The sequence below is a fragment of the Macaca fascicularis genome, chromosome 13, assembly GCF_037993035.2.
Source record: "Macaca fascicularis isolate 582-1 chromosome 13, T2T-MFA8v1.1".
Classification (NCBI taxonomy): domain Eukaryota; kingdom Metazoa; phylum Chordata; class Mammalia; order Primates; family Cercopithecidae; genus Macaca; species Macaca fascicularis.
This window is the reverse complement of record NC_088387.1, coordinates 78731581-78750420: the sequence shown is the minus strand read 5'-3', so window position 1 is coordinate 78750420 and position 18840 is coordinate 78731581. Positions and strand designations below refer to the sequence as shown.

Sequence of the window (18840 nt, the reverse complement as noted above, 5' to 3'; positions counted from 1 at the left end):
GGTGAGATCTGGCAGTCTAATTTTAAAGTGACCTAGGTACAGCAGGGACTGACGGCTACTGTTTCAGTGGTAAAGTCTGTTTCCCACTGCAGGGAGAGTTCATCAAAGGGTTTTCACAACCAAGACTTTTCCCTGGTGCAACAACATTTGTGTCCTGCCATAAAGAGTCTAGATGAACATGTGGTACTTATTTTCATTTCTATGAGTGCCCTTCGTTGTAGGACACAAATAACTGAAGTTAGATCCAGTCTGAAGTTTAGCAGCCTTCTTCTTTAGCAGACTGTAATTTTTCAACCTTCTTTGCCTTTTTATTAAAAAAAAAAAAAAAAAAGAAAAGAGACGGTTTATTACAAGCTGGTCTCGAACTCCTCGGCTCAAGTGATCCTCCCACATCTGTCTCCTGAGTACCTGGGACTACAGGTGCATGCCACCACACCCATCTGAAATCTTACCTTTTCTACTTGCAACCTCAACTTTGATTGATTTGGGTTTCTTCTTTGTTGGAAAGTCCAAATGTTTGAGTGAAAGAATGAAGTTTCTGTTTTAATGGCCCCATCATATTTTTCCTAAGTTAGAGTGATTTTTTTCTAACTCTTCCTGGCTGGAGCTTTTTTCAGCCCTCCTTATTTGGAAAGTCTTTGCACTTTCCCACCAGTGCAGTCATCTCAGTCACTCAAGTATGTGTGACTGATTCTTGCATCCAATTTGATTTCATTTTTGGAATTAACGTTTTTTTTTTTCACTCTTCGGAGCAAGTATATTTCTGGCCTTCAAGGGAATGGCTGAATGGCTGGATTCACATGGAAGGACAATACCTCCTACTGTGCCATGTCCTGGTTCCCTGGAGAAGTAATTCCTAAAGAAATGTCACAATGTGGCAGACTGGTGTAAATTGCCAGCTTATATTTTGCAAAGGATGTTAAAAACCTACTATTATCATTTCATGAAACAAAGTCTCTTATGCTCCAAAAGGGAAAAAACCATAGTGTCATCATAAAAGATAATTGAAAGAAATTTGTTTTTAAGAAAAAGATGTAGCCAGGCATCGTGGCATGCACCTGTAGTTCCAGTAGCTGGGAGGCTGAGGGAGGAGGACTGCTTGAGCCCAGGAGTTTGAAGCTACAATGTGCTATCAGCACACCTGTGAATAGCCATTGCACTTCAGCCTGGGTAACGCAGTGAGACCCCATCTCTAAAAACTAAAAACTAAGGAAAAAAAAAAAAGACAAATTTGCTATAGTATCATTTTGCTATAGTTTCCTTGTGCCATGGGCTGGTGAAATCACCAGGAAGCAGCACTAGTGAATTACAGCTTTGAAGAAGTTGATAAAAGCTTCTTGAGGCTAGTCTGTTTGGATGGCATAACTATTAGGAACCTCTGTTCTCAGGAACAAACTGAAGGAACTTTGCAGAGTCCTTCGTGGCACTAAGGAATGTCTTGCATGAAGGAGTATGGTGGCCCACTCACACAATTCCTTTGGTAATATCACATGTGTTATCTTAGTAGTTTTTGGTTCTTTGTTAGGTTGGAGATTCCAGTGTAATGTCTGCAACCTAACAGTCACTGTGAAAGTTAACTTTAGATATCAAAACTGCCACTCCCTAACTAACCAAGGGAGAGTGCTAATTCAACAGGCTGCTGAAAGAGGATTTAACAGTAGCACAGACCTTGAGCAGGGATGGCATCATACTTAGCATGTTCTGTTCTATTATTTAGGGCAGTCTGTCTCCTCCCAAGAGGAGAAGCATAACCCCAAAGGGAAGGCCTGTGGGCCATTCACCTTTGCTCTTCTGAGCTATTCATATAGGTTTGTTAAATTTTAAAAAAATCAATATAATTTTTCAAAGGTGCACGTTAATCTAAATAGCTTTAGCAAGGGCATTCTGAAAAAAAAAAGTAAATAATATTACCACATAATTATGGATACAGTGAAGTTACACCATAACAGCATTTAATTTAGGTGAATTTAACTTTAGGTGTGGCCAGGGGTGGGGGAGGAATAATAATTAGAGAGGGCAGTTTCCCCTGGCATTCCAATCAGTGATCAATGTCCCATGTAGGGTTGCTGTACTGTTACCTCAGACCAGCGGTTCTCAAACTTTAGCTGCTCACCCCGAGTTTCTAATTCAGTAAGTCTGGGGCAGGGTTACCCAAAAGTTACATTTCCTAATTAAATTTCCAGATAATGCTGATGCTGCTGGTGCAGGGACTGCACTTTCTTTTTTTTTTTTTTGAGACGGAGTCTTGTTCTGTCGCCCAGGCTGGAGTGCAGTGGCGCGATCTCAGCTCACTGCAATCTCCGCCTCCCAGGTTCACGCCACTCTCCTGGCTCAGCCTCCGGAGTAGCTGGGACTACAGGCACCCGCCACCACGCTCGGCTAATTTTTTGTATTTTTTTTAATAGAGACGGGGTTTCACCGTGTTAGCCAGGATGGTCTCGATCTCCTGACCTCGTGATCCGCCCGTCTCGGCCTCCCAAAGTGCTGGGATTACAGGCTTGAGCCACCGCGCCCGGCCAGGGACTGCACTTTCAGGGCCTCCACCTCAGACCATCTGAGATCATCCATGCTTTCCATAGTGCAAACATCTTGCTATGCATTGAATGTGTGTAATTCAAGTGTTTAATGGTATTTGTTTTTGTACACCATGGCCCTTCATCATAAGTCAACCCCTTCATCTAGTATTCAACCAAAGAGCTCCTGCATATTATACAGTTCCTGGCCTTCTGATTGTCTTGTGCCAAAATAAAAACGGCAAGAAAGAAAAAATGTAAGGCCCAGAATGACAACATTTTCTTGGTCCCAGCAAAGACGGCTATGGGGGAGGCAAAGTCCCAGTAATCAGACACAACTTGTTCTATTTAGAAGCAGCAGTCAGTATCCGTGAAGGCAGAAAGATCCTCCTCAGGACTGAAAAGACCAACCCAACAACAAAAAAATGGTTTCACTACTACAAAGTGTCACTTATAAGGATACTGTGCAAATGGCAGTGATACTGGTTGTGCCACCATGGAAGGTCACCTGCCACTAAGTCTCAGAAGAAGATTCCTCATTCTGTCTGAACTTGCACATGTTGCTCCCTCTGCCTCAAAGGAATGAATGAATGAACAAACGAGTGAATTTCTCCTTTGCAGACATAATTGTTCTAAAGTTTTCTCTGTCTTCTCCTTTCTCTCCCAGTATCTCCAACCTCCTTTAAAAAATAGCAGATGAAAAAATACAGAGCAGGCTTCATTTTTTTTTTTTTGAGATGGAGTCTCACTCTGTTGCTCAGGCTGGAGTGCAGTGGCACAATCTTGGCTCACTGCAACCTCTGCCTTTCGGGTTCAAGTGAGTCTCCTGCCTCAGCCTCCCGAGTAGTCGGGATTACAGGCGCCAGCCATCAAGCCGGGCTAATTATTGTATTTTTAGTAGAGACAGGGTTTCGCCATGTTGGCCAGGCTGGTCTCGAACTCCTGACCTCAAGTGATCCGCCCACCTCAGACTCCCAAAGTGCTGGGATTACAGGCATTAGCCACTGTGCCTGGCCCAGACTTCACTTTCAATGCATAGGGAGACAGCCTGCTTTTTCTATTTCAAAGAATTGTAGCATTGGTCAGAGCTCTGTAATCAGATACAACGAAAGTTTTTATCTGAAATGGTGGATAAACTGGTTCTAAAAATAATCACACATGATAATTTGTACACTCTTAATGTCGATGTCCTGTTATGCAATTTCTCAGTTAAAAAAATTATATTTTTAGAGAAAAGGAAACCATAGGAACAACAACAACAAAATAAAATGACTTAATAAATCTTGGCTTCTCCTTATCAAAGGGAAATTCCATTTTTTCCATTTAATCCTTGACCCGCCCAGTAAACTGTAATCCTGACCTCAGGGGCTCTTCCAGTTACAAACATGTTGAATGACCTGGTGGAGGGATTTGGAAACTAACTTTGTCTCACCCTGAACTAGTACTGGTTGTTTATTTCTTGCCCAGGTTTGTTTCTGGTTCTCTGAACCCCATCATTTCTGCTTACACAGGTGCGGCCCCCATCACACACACTCCTTGGAAAACATCCCTACTTTCCCTTGTCCCGGCATATTCTCAAAGGCATGTATTTTTCAAGTGTAGGATTCCCAATCAGCTGCTGAGGAAGGAGGATGTGCTTCCGACGATACTCTGAAGACTATCCTGGTAGCCCACAAAATCAAAACACATCCTCTCTGGCTTGGGAGACAGCAGAGCCAGAAGAGCTCAAAGGATCTGGGTAGGCTAAAGATGAGCTCACCAGGCCCTGGGTGGGACCCACAGCTTTTACTATTGCCTCCACCTACCATCCCATCTCAGCCTTTGCCCAACACAGAGAGGAAGTCCAGAACTACTGTGGATAAACACATGACAACTCAAAGACACAAACATAGTTAATTCTAAGCATACACTACTTCTGGTTTCCTTTCCTCTTTTCTTTCTCCTTTCTCCTTTTCCCTTTCCTTTCCTTTCCCGTCCCTCCTTCCCTTCTCTCTCTCTCTGTCTCTCTCTCTCAATCTTTCTCTTTTTGAGACAGGGTCTTACTCTTGTTACCAGGCTGGAGTGCAGTGGTATGACTGCAGCTCACTGCAGCCTTCCCGGGCTCAGGAAGTAATGGAAATGAGCCTGGGAGGTGATTCTCCCAACTCAGCCTCAGTCCCAGGGAACTGGGACTACAGGCACAAGCCCCCATGCCTGGCTAATTTTTTGTATTTTCTGTAGAGATGAGGTTTTGCCATGTTGCCCAGGCTGGTCTTGAACTCCTGGGCTCAAGCAATTCACCTGCCTTGGCCTCCCAAAGTGCTGGTACTACAGGTGTGAGGCATTGCGCCCAGCCTCCTTCTGGTTCTTTCGGTGAATTGGTCCTAAGAACAGGATTGGGAATCAGAAATTCGTCCACCATGACCCTGTTTAATTTAAACTCTAACTCACAAAGGACCTGGGGCTTCTCTTCCACACTTAGTCCATGGGATACTGCAAAACCAACTTGGGAGTCAATTGCTAACTGGGAAGATTCCTTTACATAATGGGCTTACTTCTGTTGCCTCACCTGTAATAAGAGACACTAGGATCACCCATCTCAGTCCCTTGCTAGTGCTACAATTTAGTTCTGGGAATGCCCCTGGGGTTGAGGGTCTGTAGAATCTAAGACTGAAGAGGTTCCTGGCACCAGTGAATTGTAGACCAAATCATCAGTGATGTTGCAAGGTGTAGCATACAGCTGCTAGCAAAATCCAACAAAATCTGGTTGTACTAGGAGTGTTCCTATTTTAATGTGAAGTCCAGCCCCAATATGGAGAGAGGACTCAGGTTAATTCTGCCAGGTAATCAATGGAAATGAACCTGGGAGTCAGGATCCAGCTGCTTCCACCCGGGATATGATGGCCATTCATTTCTTTGTTCTTGCTATCAGTTTTATCTCTTGATAAGCTGCTGTTCTCCCAATGTTGGCTTTTTCTTGTAATGTGACTTTTCACAATTTTTATGACATTTTCCCCAATCCTCTGAGTGTATGATGCTCACTTTACAGTTGAAGAACCAAAAGGCTTCAAGACAAGGTGATAGAAGTGATTTTTGCTTCTGCCTATGAAAGATTAACCATTACAGGAATTGTCCTTCTACTATAAACAATTAGAAAACTGAACAAAATGTATGAAATTATTGTTTTTAATCATTGGATATGAGCAATGCAAGACTCAACAAGAAGACAACAATAAGGCAAGCTTTACAATTGCCTAAGCTTACTGCCAAGAGGGAATTTCTAAGCCCCAGTACAGAGAGGAGAACTCAGAGCCCAGAGGTCTTGCTCAGTTGAAAAGATGAGAGATCAGAGTTTGGGAAGACTCAGGCAGCTGGAATTTGTGGGGTACAATACCGGAGATAACAAATCTGTATAGTGAGAGAGCTCTGGAGATCTGTAATCCAACCAATCCTAAGTAACTCAACTGTGTGCTAAAACAAAGTCCAACACTTTAAAGAATAAAACAAAAATCCAACACCCAACGACATAAAATTAACATTGTCTGGTATCTAATAAAAAATTTTAAGCGTGCAAAGAAGTGGGAAAGTATAATCCATAACCAGGAAAAAATTAATTTAAAAATATCCTAAAATGACAGCAATAATGAAATTAGAAATAAGAACATGAAAACAGTTATGTACGCCTGCTACATATGGTCAAGAATCTAGAGGAAGACTGAACATGATAAAGGGAGATATAGAAGATATAAAAAGGACACAAATGAAACTTCTAGAGATGAACAATACAATATCTAAAATTAAAAAAAATTCACTAGATGAAAATAGCAGTAGAGGCTGGGGATGGTGGCTCACATCTGTAATTCTAGCACTTTGGGAGGCCAAGGGAGGAGGACTGCTTAAGCCTAGGAGTTCAAGACCATTTGGGCAACATAGTGAGACCCTACATCATTTTTCTTAAAAGAAAATAGTAGCAGGTTATACATTGCAAAAGAAAAAGGTTGTGAATTTAGAGTCACAAAAGTTGAAGCTATCAAAAGTAAAACAGATTAAAAAAAAAGAATGAGCATCAGCGATGTATGGGACAACTTTAAGTGACTTAATTTACATTTGAATGGAATCACAGAAAGAAAGGAAAAACGAGAAAAGATGGAGGAAATATTTAAAGCAATAATGGTGTTGGGGGCTGGGCACGGTGGCTCACGTCTGTAATCCCAAACTTTGGGAGGCCAAGGTAGGAGGAGTGCTTGAACCCTGGAGTTCAAAACCAACCTGGGCAACACAGCAAGACCCTGTCTTTACAAGAAATTTAAAAATTAGGGCTGGTGGCATGTGCCCGTAGTCCCACTTACTCGGGAGGTTGGGGTTGGAGGATTTCCTAAGCCCAGGAGTTTGAGGCTGCACTGAACCATGATCGTGCCACCGCACTCCAGCATGGGAGACAGTGCAAGATCCTGTCTCTAGAAACGAACAAACAAACAAAAAATGATGCTGAAAAACTGGATATCCATAAGAAAAAAATAAAAAAAGAATGCCAACCATATCTCATGATACACATGAAAATTAACTTGAGATAGATTACAGATCTAAATGTTAAATGCAGAACTACAAAACTTTAGAAGAAAAAGGAGGGAACATCTTTGTGACCTTGGAATAGGCAAGGACTTCTTAACTAGGGCATAAAAAGTATAAAACACACAAAAAAATGGATAAAGTTGACCTTATCAAAATTAAAAATGTCTGCTCTTCAAAAGACACTGTTAAGAAAATGAAAAGGCAAGTCACAGATTCACAGCCACAAATTCAAAGGAGTCCACAATAGAGCCTATTAGAGCTAATAAGTAAGTTCAGTAATGTTGCAGGATAAAAGATCAACATACAAATTATCAATTGTACTTCTATACAGTAACAATGAACAATCCAAAAATGAAATTAGGAAAATAATTCTAACAGCATCAAAATAGGAACAAATTATTTAATGAAAGATGTGCATGACATATATGTGCCATGAAAACTATAAAACACCCACTGAAATAAATTAAAGAGACCTAAATAAATGGAAAGACATTCAGTGTTCGTGGATTTAAAGACATCATATTGTTATGATGGCAGTACTCTTCAAATTCATCTACAGATTTAATCCCTATCAAGATTCTAGGCCGGGCGCGGTGGCTCAAGCCTGTAATCCCAGCACTTTGGGAGGCCGAGACGGGTGGATCACGAGGTCAGGAGATCAAGACCATCCTGGCTAACACGGTGAAACCCCATCTCTACTAAAAAATACAAAAAAAAACTAGCCGGGCGAGGTGGCGGGCGCCTGTAGTCCCAGCTACTCAGGAGGCTGAGGCAGGAGAATGGCGTAAACCCGGGAGGCGGAGCTTGCAGTGAGCTGAGATCCGGCCACTGCACTCCAGCCTGGGTGACAGAGCCAGACTCCCTCTCAAAAAAAAAAAAAAAAAAAAAAAAAAGATTCTAGCTGGCTTTTTCTTTCCTCCCTCCCTCCTTCCCTTTTTTTTTTTTTTTTTTTTCAAAATAAGCTGATCCTAAAATTCATATGAAAATGCAAGGAACTCAGAATAGGCAAAGCAGTGTTGAAAAATGAAGAAAGAGGACTCACACATCCTGATTTCAAGTTACTATGAAGTAATGGTAATCAAGACAGTGTGCTCCTAGCATAAGGACAGATATATAGATCAATGGAATATAATTAAGAATCCAGAAACAAACCCCTAATTTACGGTCAACTGACTTTTTGACAAGGGTGTCAAGACAATTCAATGGAGAAAGGATAGTCTTTTTGAAATACAGTGCTGGGACAAATGGATAGTCACATATGCCAAAGGAATGAGGTTGAATCTGTACCTCATACCAGATATAAAGATTAAGTCAATATGGATCATAAACTTATGAACTAAAACTATAAAACTTCTAGAGGAAAACATGGGTGTAAATCTTTGTGACTTTGATTTTAGACATGAAATCAAACGCACAAGCAACAAAAGAAAAAATAGATACAATGGACTTCAAAACTAAAAACTTTTGTCCATCAAAGGACATTATCAAGAAAGTAAAAATCCACAGGAAGGGAGAAAACATTTGCAAACTGTGTATCTTATAAGGGATTATCTTGAACATAAAAAGAACCCTTACAACTTGAGAATAAAAAGACAAATAACTCGGCCGGGCGTGGTGGCTCATGCCTGTAATCCCAGCACTTTGAGAGGCTGAGGCGGGCAGATCACCTGAGGTAGGGAGTTCGAGACCAGCCTGGTCAACGTGGTGAAACCCTGTCTCTACTAAAAATACAAAATTAGCCGGGCGTGGTGATGCATGCCTGTAATCCCAGCTACTTGGGAGGTTGAGGCAGGAGAATCGCTTGAACCCGGGAGGCAGAGGTTGCAGTGAGCCGAGATCATGCCATTGCACTCCAGCCTGGGCAACAAGAGCGAAATTCTGTTTTAAAAAAAAAAAAAGATAAATAACTCACTTAAAAATGCGCAAAGGATCTGAAGAGACCTTTCTTTGAAGATATACAAATGGCCAACTAGCATTAGAAAAGATGCTCAAGCTCATTAGTCATCAGGGAAATGCAAATCAAAAGCACAAAGAGATCCCAGCACTAGGATGGCTATTAATAAAACAGATGGACAATAAGAGTTGGTAAGGATATGGAGAAACTGGAAACTTCATACACTGCTGGTAAAAATGTAAGATGGTTGCAGACTCTTTGGAAACAATTTAGCAATTCTTCAAAAAGTTAAACTTAGAGTTGGCATATGGCCCAGACATTCCACTTCTAGGTAAATACCCAAGAGAATTGAAAACACAGGTCCCAGCAAAAACTTGCCCATGAACACTCATAGCAGCATTATTCATAACAACTCCAAAGTGAAAACAACCCAAATGTCATCAAACTGATGAATGGATAAACAAAATGTGGTATCTTATACTGGAATATTATTCAGCCATAAAAAAGAATACAATGAACAACATGGATGAACCTTGAAAACATGTTAAGTGAAAGAATCTACACATGAAAGGCCACAAAGGTATGATTCCGTTTACATGAAATATCTTAAGTAAGCTTTCAAAAACTACTTGCATAAAAATTTAACTGACACGGGCAACTACTTTCAGATTATCTGTGATGAGCGGCTAGAGTTGGGAAAGGCAGGAACAGAGAATACTGAAAACACAGATGTGGCTGGACATGGTGGCTCATGCCTGTAATCCCAGCATTTTGGGAGGCCAAGGCGGGAGGGGTGCTTAAGCCCAGGAGTTTGAGGCCAGCCTAGGCAACAAAGGGAGATCTCTCTCTACAAAATCAAAAATCAAAAACAAAAACAAAAAAACCACTAGGTGGGCATGGTGGCATGTGCCTTGTGGTCCTAGCTACTCAGAAGGCTGAGGCAGGAGGATCGCTTGGGCCCATGAGGTTGAGGCGGCAGTAAGCCATGACTGTGCCACTGCGCTCCAACCTTGGGTGACAAAGCTGCAAAAAAACAAACAAAAATGAAATAAAAAATAAGAAATCACAGATGTTCTGAGACCCTAGTTGTTGACTAGAACAGTATTTCACTCTTGGGATGAAAATGTGGGTAGAAGGTTTCATGACACGGTTCTGCCACAGATACAACTCTCACATTATATGAGGGCTTTAACTTTGGTCACAGAAATGGACAGTGAATAGGGAGTCAGGAAAGCTCAACCTTTTCACTAACCAGCTGTGTAATCTTGGGTAAGTCACTTAAATTGCTATGATCTCTAAACTAAATTTCTAAAGAATTGTGGGTCTCTGTACCCAGCATGAGGTTTGGAATTAACAGAGTAAATACCACGTTAACCTAGCAATCTAATAACACACCCTATATTATTCTGACTTCTGAAAGACAGTTAGGAATCATCTGCTTATTTTAGAAGCTCACTGTTCCCTGGGAAAGATAATTTTGGCACAAGCAGCAGGTCAGATGACAGTTCCAGTGTTTTGGAGAAAACCAACTAATTTATTGACAACAAAGCCTTTTTTTTTTTCTCCTTAAAATTTCATAGCTATAGGCCCAGAAATACAAAGTCCCCAGAAGACTCTCAAAATATGTTCTCAATTCCTTTTTATTTCCCACCCAGAGCTGAGAGAATAGCGCCAACTATGTCATATTAAACACATCTGCATCCAACACTGATAAAGTGCATGACCGAGGAACAGATAAGAATTGTTTTCAATTTGTTCAAATGGAAATAGTTAAATTTAACCTAATTAGACCAAATAATCAAAGCAGGTGTTTTTAAGATGCCAGTTTGTTTTCATTCTCTGTAATTGTTCAGCTATATTTCCCAGGAACTTAGGTAAAGGAAATTAATATGTCATAAAAATCACTGACCTATTTATTCATGTCACACATGTATTATTCATGTTTTAGGCAGTACAAATACAGGACATTGCTGAACATTTCTCACAGATTTTACCATTTAAGCATCATCAACATCTAAGCTGGCCTGCAGGGGGGCTTATGTTACCTAACTTCCATTATAGAAACACAAGCAGTAATAAATGAGAGCCTGTCTTCTAATCGTACACTGATCTACAGAGCACACTGACTTGGCATTTAGACTATTTAGGGTTTCTGACTCCACTTGCACAAGTTGGTCACTTTTAAGACATTTAAAAGAAAAATAATAACAATAAAAGTTATATTCCAGTTAAAACAAAAGTTTATTGCACTTGGCAGAATGATGAGATCTGAGCTATAAATTCCAACTAACAAACCACAAAATGTAGTCACCAGCAGCCTGGTATTAGGAAGTGTTTTGTGCAATGGCCATAGGTCCACTTTCCAAGGGAAAAAGGGCAGGTGGCTGCCCGGGAGCAGTCAAGCGTGCTCTTTCTAATACCACGCTCCAGTCCTGGGTAGGCTCTCGTATCATTCCACACACCCTCAGGATGGGAAACAGAAACACAAGCAAGAAAGGCCCCATAAAAGCCTGTGATGTGGAAGCTCCTGAAAAGGGGATCCCTCTCTGAGGCCTCAGGGTTCTGCAGCAGGGACAGAAGCCTGGGAAGCTGAGTCCACAAAGAGGGTTCTCAGACTCCCTTCCCTAAGTGAGTGACTAGTGTTTCCTGACTGTGGCCCTGGTTGTGCTGGGGGCCACAGTGCGGGCAGCTGGAGAGCTCAGGATCCGCCGCCTTAGCACACATGGAACACTGGGCACATCTTGCTATGCCTCAGTTTCTGTGTGTCTATGATGAAGGAACATTAGTACTTTCTTCATTAATGCACATAAAATGCTTGGCAGTGGTTGGCATAGAGACAGATGCTCAATAAATGTTGGCCATTATTATTATAACCCCCTACAAGGAGGATGAGATTAAAAACAATGTTTCCTAAAAATGAGAGTATAATGGGCATTCTATCCACATTTCAGGGGTAGGAAAACTACCTTCTGAGGTCACTTACATGAAGTGTATGGATGGACAAATCCTTATCAACCCAAAACATTTCTATCTATGATTGCTAATGTCATTTCTTTTAGGATTAATTAATCCTCACGAGTCATATTTCAATATATTATACATACACATAATTATAAAAGAACCAAGTTGCATAAAATTTATAAAATGGAGACTAGGAAAGGAAACACCCACTCATAAACCCACCAAGAGAGATTAAAATGAAAGTCTGAAAGTGCAGGTAGGTATTTATTTAAATACTTGGTAAAAGAAAATGTTCAATTCAACAGTTGTGACAGACACAATTTCAAGGAGTGTGGGCATAAGAGAAACAGAAAGTCCATCTCAGAGTAAAAGGGGTAAATATTTAGTCAAGTCTTAGATGGTATTTCTGTAAACAGAAATTTCAATGGAAACTTTCCAACCTGAGAGCAAATAATTTAAGATGGGTTTAAAATAAGAATTAAAGCTCTTGTCTCCATGTCGTTGCCCAGCCTGAAACCCAGCCCTCTGAGTCCTTGTGGCAGTTCGGCTTTTTCTTCCTTGTTCCCTCAACTACAACTGGACACTATAATTTTCTTTCCATTCCAGCAGGAAACTGATATATACTAATGATGACAGCTGGATTCAGAAGAGGAAAAAGAATACAGGGGACAGAAAGTCCTTGTGGGTTTAAAACTCAAAACAAAACCCCCAGATTTGAAAATTTTAAAACCTAGTTAATGGCTGAGGAAACCTCAAATGATTGGGAAGCACTAAGATTAAAGTTTGAATTACACAAAACACACCATTATCTTAAGCTTTTCTAATCATCTTCTCTGCCATTCTCCTTCACTGTTTTTCTCCTTGTTTATGCCCCTAGCCCTTCAATGTGGTTCTAAGATACGTTAGAGGTAGGAAAAGCCTTCCAAGGTCATTTACAGAATAGGATTGGAGAGGGGATGAGCAGATGCTCCTCCATCCAAAAAAGTTTCCCTGAAATTGTTATTACTACATTTCCTTTGGAATAATCAATCCCTTTCAAGATTCACATTTAAATATATTTAATTTAAACATATGTATATACACATATATGAACGAAACAGAATTATGTTTCATAAAATTAGTAAAATAGAAAATAAGAGAAGGAATCTCCCCTGTAATCCCACCATTGTAAAATAATTACTTTTACCATAGCGCTGCCTTTAATTCTAGTCTGGTCCTGGTCCTCCATTCCCCACTCCCTACCTCGCAAACCTCTAATACTGATTATCAAAATGGCTGGGCAAAGGCAAAGTGAATGAATTTCTAGTTACATTCTTTTTTTTTTAGAGACAGGATCTTGCTTTGTCACCCAGGTTGGAGAGCAATGGTGTGATCACAGCTCAATGCAGCCTTGAACTCTTGGGTTGAAGGGCTCCTCCTACCTCAGCATCCTGAGTAGCTGGGATTCTACAGGCACATAATACCATGTCCAGCTAATTAAAAAAAAAATTCTGTAGAGATGGAGTCTTGCTATGTTGCTCAGGCTTATCTTGAACTCCTGGCGTCAAGCAATCCTCCTGCTTTGGCCTCCCAAAGTGCTGGGATTACAGGCGAGACATTGCATCCAGCCAGTTACATTATTTTGGAGTGACACTAGGAACTTGGTTCCATAAGGGTCCTAAAAATCTGGTAAGGATGAGGACAGAGAAAGAAATGTCACATTGTCTTTAAAACCACACAGTCCTACTCTCTGTCTTATATTGTCCAATGAACTCCTTTGTCTATGGGGTCAAATTCAGGCTCCTTGGACTTTGGCCTATGAATGAGGCCTTCCATGACTGAGTTTCTGCCTCCCTAGCCTCACCAGTCACACCTGCCTGGCCTTGAACCCAACCCTCCAGTCGCCATGTCCCTAGTGCTTTGAAGGCTGTGCTGATTTGTACCCTTACAGCTTTGGCCATACTTCTACCTCTCTCTGTAATACCCACCTCCACCTTGCCCATCCTGGTGAATCTCTACCCACTGTCAAAACTCTGTTCAACCATCTCCTCTTCAAGGAAGTCTTTCCTGTCCTCTCAAGTAGAAATGATCTAACTTTCTTTAGTGCCTCAAATGTGTCCCATACATACTTCCTTTAATATAGCATCTGAAAAATCCTTCATTGCACCTACTTATAAGCCCAAGGCATATTCATCTCTATCTCCAGATATAAGTGTGCAATGTATCCCTGAGGCTAGCAGGTCTGATGAATGAAAAAATAAATAAAAAAGAAAAAAAAAATGATCTTTTTCTGGATCAGAGGGACAGGGGCAACCCTAATTGAGTGGACTCCTGACATTCTAAGTCAGGTATTTCCCAGTGCTTTCCTAGGAAAGCAGGCATTTCTTCTTTCCTGAAGATGTTTAAAAATATGAGAACAGTGAAGGTGAGCAGGTGAATACAATGCTGCCTGGCTACAGGAGACTGGATTAGATGCATAGCTTCCAGTGAATAATAATGACAATAGGCCGGGCGTGGTGGCTCACACCTGTAATCCCAGCACTTTGGGAGGCCGAGGCGGGTGGATCACCTGAGGTTGGGAGTTCGAGGCCAGCCTGACCAACAAGGAGAAACCCCATCTCCACTAAAAATACAAAATTAGCTGGGCGTGGTGGTGCATGCCTGTAATCCCAGCTACTTGGGAGGCTGAGACAGGAGAATTGCTTGAACCCAGGAGGCGGAGGTTGTGGTGGGCCGAGATTGTGCCGTTGCACTCCAGCCTGGGCAACAGGAGTAAAACTCCATCTTAAAAAAAAAAAAAAAAAAAAAAAAAGACGATCATATTAATAAGTTAATATTTACTGAGCATTTATTCTGTGCCATGCAAAGCACATTCTTCACATAGAGCTTTACATGTATAAGCTGACAACCACTCTAAGATATAGATCTTACTGTCCCCTTTTACAATGGAAACAATGTGTCTTAAAGCAGCTAAATAACTTGCCTAAGGTCACAAACTTAGTAAATGGCAGATCTAGGATTCAAACCCAGAGGTTTGGCTTCAGTCTATGTGGTATACTTCCTACTGTGGGCTTTGTGAGCTAATAATGGAGGCAGATATATATTTACATACACACATAAACATCTTGCTTGAATTCAGAAAATGAATTCACATCTATTTGATACATGAGTTTAAATAAAATCTATATTTTCATAACACCTGTTACTATTTTAAAAACTGAGGAAAACTGAATTTCAATCAAACAGTTAATAAATTCATTTAATGAGGGCCTACTATGTGCTTAGACGACAAATAATCTAAGACATGGTCCATTCTTTCAAGGAGCTTATATGCTAAAACTATAATATCATCACATTATTTTGAAAGCATACTGAAATCTACACATCCAAATAAGTGATCAACTTATTTGGTGATATATTTATCTATTGCTCAACCTGTTTTGGGGAACAATTTATAAAACACACAAGAATACATTTCACTATATTAAACACAGTTTATTTTTATCCCAAACGGTGCTTTCCATCTCAATTGCCATTTTATTTGGTATTTGGTTATTTCCAAAAATCCATTCCATCCTCAAAGAAAGAAAATACGCTCCCACTGTTTGTGTGGATGTATTATATGAACATGCACATTCATACATATACATAAATACACACATATACAGTGATTTTATGAGGGCAATTCCCTGAGGACTGAATATAATTTGTGCTGTCTGATAAAAATGAGTCATATATACGTAATTTAAAATGTAAATGGCCACATTTTCCATCATTAATAATGTTACTTAATGTACCTTTTGAGTTCTTATGATGTCATTTACAATTCTTCCTATCTCTCCATTTGACAAAGTTAAATACATATATTTCAATGACAGTTTTATTTTTTCTTTGTTATTTTTCCCATTCTAGTTGCCAAATTTTATTTTTCCTTCTTCTTCTTCTTCTTCTTTTTTTTTTTTTGAGACAGGGTATCGCTCTGTCGCCTAGGCTGGAATGCAATGGCATGATCATAGTTCACTGCAGCCTTGAACTCCTGGGTTGAAGTGATCCTCCAGCCTCAACCTCCCAAGTACCTAGGCCTACAGATGAATGCTACCACATGTGGCTAATTAAAATTTTTTTTTTTTCGAGATGAGGCCTCACTATGCTGCCAGGCTAGTCTCAAACTTGTGGCCTCAAGCAATCCTCCTGCCTCAACCTCCCAAAGTGCTGGAATTATAGGCTTGAGCACCACATCTGACCTTAGTTGCCGCATTTTAAAAAGTAAAAGAAACAGGTAAAATTAATTTTGATAGTACATTTTAAATTTAATCCAATATGTCAAAAGCATTATCATTCCAACACATACATAATACAAAATTATTGAGAAATTTTATTTTTAACTCACACTAAGTCTTTGAAATCTAGTATGTATTTTACACTAACACAACATCTCATTTTGGACCAACCACATCTTCAGTGCTCAAGATCCACATGTGGCTAGTGGCTGTAGTACTGGATAGTGCAGGACAAAATATTTAGAGCTATGGTTGTCATACTAGAATAAAAACATCCTGTCCTTACATCTTACTCTGCAGAGTAACATCTTTAAGAGTAATATACAGATGCAAGTGAAATACTGTTATTAAACACAGCTTGTGAAAACAAGCTGTGATCTGTTTAATTAGGGTATAAACTCTAAATAATGTTAACAGCTTGGAGAAATGGATGGTTCAAAAAAGTTAAAGTCATCTTCAAGGAACTCAGCTCATCAGTAAAGGATGGGTAGTTGGGGAAGAAAGAAGGTATTTTACAACATATAAGGATTAACCATTCTAGGCAAAGAATAATGACACTAAATGAGCCAAGAAAAACTCAGTTCAAATAAACTAATGATTACAGTCAACCATAAACTGTCAGAATCCCAGTGAGTAGATTTGTAAGCAATGAATATATCTGTTATGGCCAAAGCCCTTTAGATACATGGCAAGGAGGTATTATAAAGCTATATGGAATTTGGAACTGAAAAACAGAAATGGTGGAAATCTAAAGCAATTTACTTGGTAACATTGAATTCATAGTCTCTTTACAAACTTTGGACTCCAGTTAAATCAAGGGTTAGCTAAAGTAGATGCAACTCTGGGGTCCCTTACAGCCAGGGCGACCAGTAATTTATTATGCAAACCTGACCACTTTCAAGAGTAAAAGGGGGCACTATTAATAATTATGCTGGCATAAGAGGCATAAACTGGGATTCCTTTATAGCTATAAAGCCATATGATTTTACACTACAAAGAGGATACAACAGCTACCCCTATCCAGGGATGTGGAGTTGATGAGAGTCTAGCATGTTCTTATTACCTCTGCATGGCCACAGGGGTTTTGTGGGCTAATATACATTGATCCGGATGAGACGGTTTTGCATGCTCCCACCTCCCCCACCTCCCTCCTGCAAAGCATTTTAAATTGGTTTGAATTTGGGAACAGGGTTCCATATGAACAGAGCTGGACATTGACAGCCTGAATGTATTTACTGAAGACAACAAATCATTGACAGACTAAATGTAACAGAGGAAAGGTCTGGTCTGCTTGCACTCAGAATCTGACTTTGTAATTGTAGCCTCCTTTAGACAGGCCTAATCAATTAGAAGAGGCTGATTTTAACCAGTTGCAGGCTCATTACCCTGCATTCCAGTTTGTGTTGATGAAAATCAGTTTCAGTCCGTGGCCTGGAATTCATGTACAGCACTTCCTGCAGCCTCTTATATAAACACATCAAAAAAATTTTATTTAGAGTTGCCGTTTTCCCTTAAAAAAGAAAAACCACTTTGCAAATCATGATTAAAATAGAACAACTGTATGTGGATCTGGGGTCCATCCCCAGAAACATACATGACCAAGAAACATGTGGAAAGTCAGACCCTAAGGCAGCAACTCATAAGTGCATTGGTGTAGGGGTCGATTTGAGAAGAGAGTCTCAAATACCCAGCATCAAATGAGCCCAGCTCAGTTATCTCCACAGAATGGAACAGAATGAACTCGCAGCTATTCAAAATAATGACATTTCAAAGAAAATACGTAAAATAGAAAAAAGCCAGGGTTAGAGAAGCACAGAGAGTATCTGAGTAGAGTTCACTCTTCCCTGAATGACCAACTAGAAAATAAACGGCAAACTTCCAAATAAACAAGAACAAGTTTTCCCAAGAAACTTCCATGAGGGAACTATATAACACTGTTTAATTTTGATGTGTGGTTAGTCTTACAAAAGTAGAAGGTGGAGCAGTGTGTGGCAAAGCCACTCAAAACCCCATCTACATTTCAAAGATGTGTAACCATTCCAAAATATAGTATAACTATGAATCATACCTGGCTGGTTGTCCTTTACAGATTTGTTGAGGCAGCAAGTCAACAGGAAAAGAATATCAATATATACAGCTCTGGTCACCAAACATGGATTTTGCCTAGAAAGGTAAAGAACAGAATATAAATTGAGATTTTCTCTCCCTTAGGTCTGGGTGTCAGGAAGGAGAACATGGGTATTTTCTATGGTATAGGATGGGGCTTAAGCAGCTATGGCAAATGGTAAGAAACGATGTACAATCATTGATGGCAAGAAAATAAGCAACTAATGTGAGAAAATGAAATCCTCGACCACATGATGGAGGCCAAGGCTATGTGTAGACAAAATAGATAAAAACTCCATGCTCTGGCTTCAAATAAAATAAAATGAAAACAAACACCAAGATCCTATCCTAGTTAGTTGAAGATGGGACAGAAGGGGTGGGGAGATGGTATTCTATTATTCTACACTCTTAAGTGTAGAAATTTGGGGAAAAAAAAAAATCAGTCATGAAAATCAGATTTAGTATTTTGGAGAAGGAAAATTACACTCACATATTAAAAACTGTATCTGTGGACTTGAAATAACGAGCTGAACAACAGACAAATGGCAAGATTAAC

General features: G+C 40.1%; 1 protein-coding gene across 13 annotated transcripts in view; it reads right to left on the bottom strand.

The window, feature by feature from the left end:
* The window catches only part of THADA (THADA armadillo repeat containing), a 358465-nt gene that overhangs the window by 69315 nt on the left and 270310 nt on the right, over nucleotides 1-18840 (bottom strand). For all 13 annotated transcript variants that reach the window (XR_012422434.1, XR_012422435.1, XR_012422436.1 and 10 more), the window contains one exon: nucleotides 18247-18341. Coding sequence is in view for 10 of the 13 variants with exons in the window: in XM_065527132.2 (XP_065383204.1) it covers nucleotides 18247-18341 (95 nt within the window). In the remaining 3 variants the exon portion in view is untranslated. The remainder of the gene's footprint in view (nucleotides 1-18246; nucleotides 18342-18840) is intronic.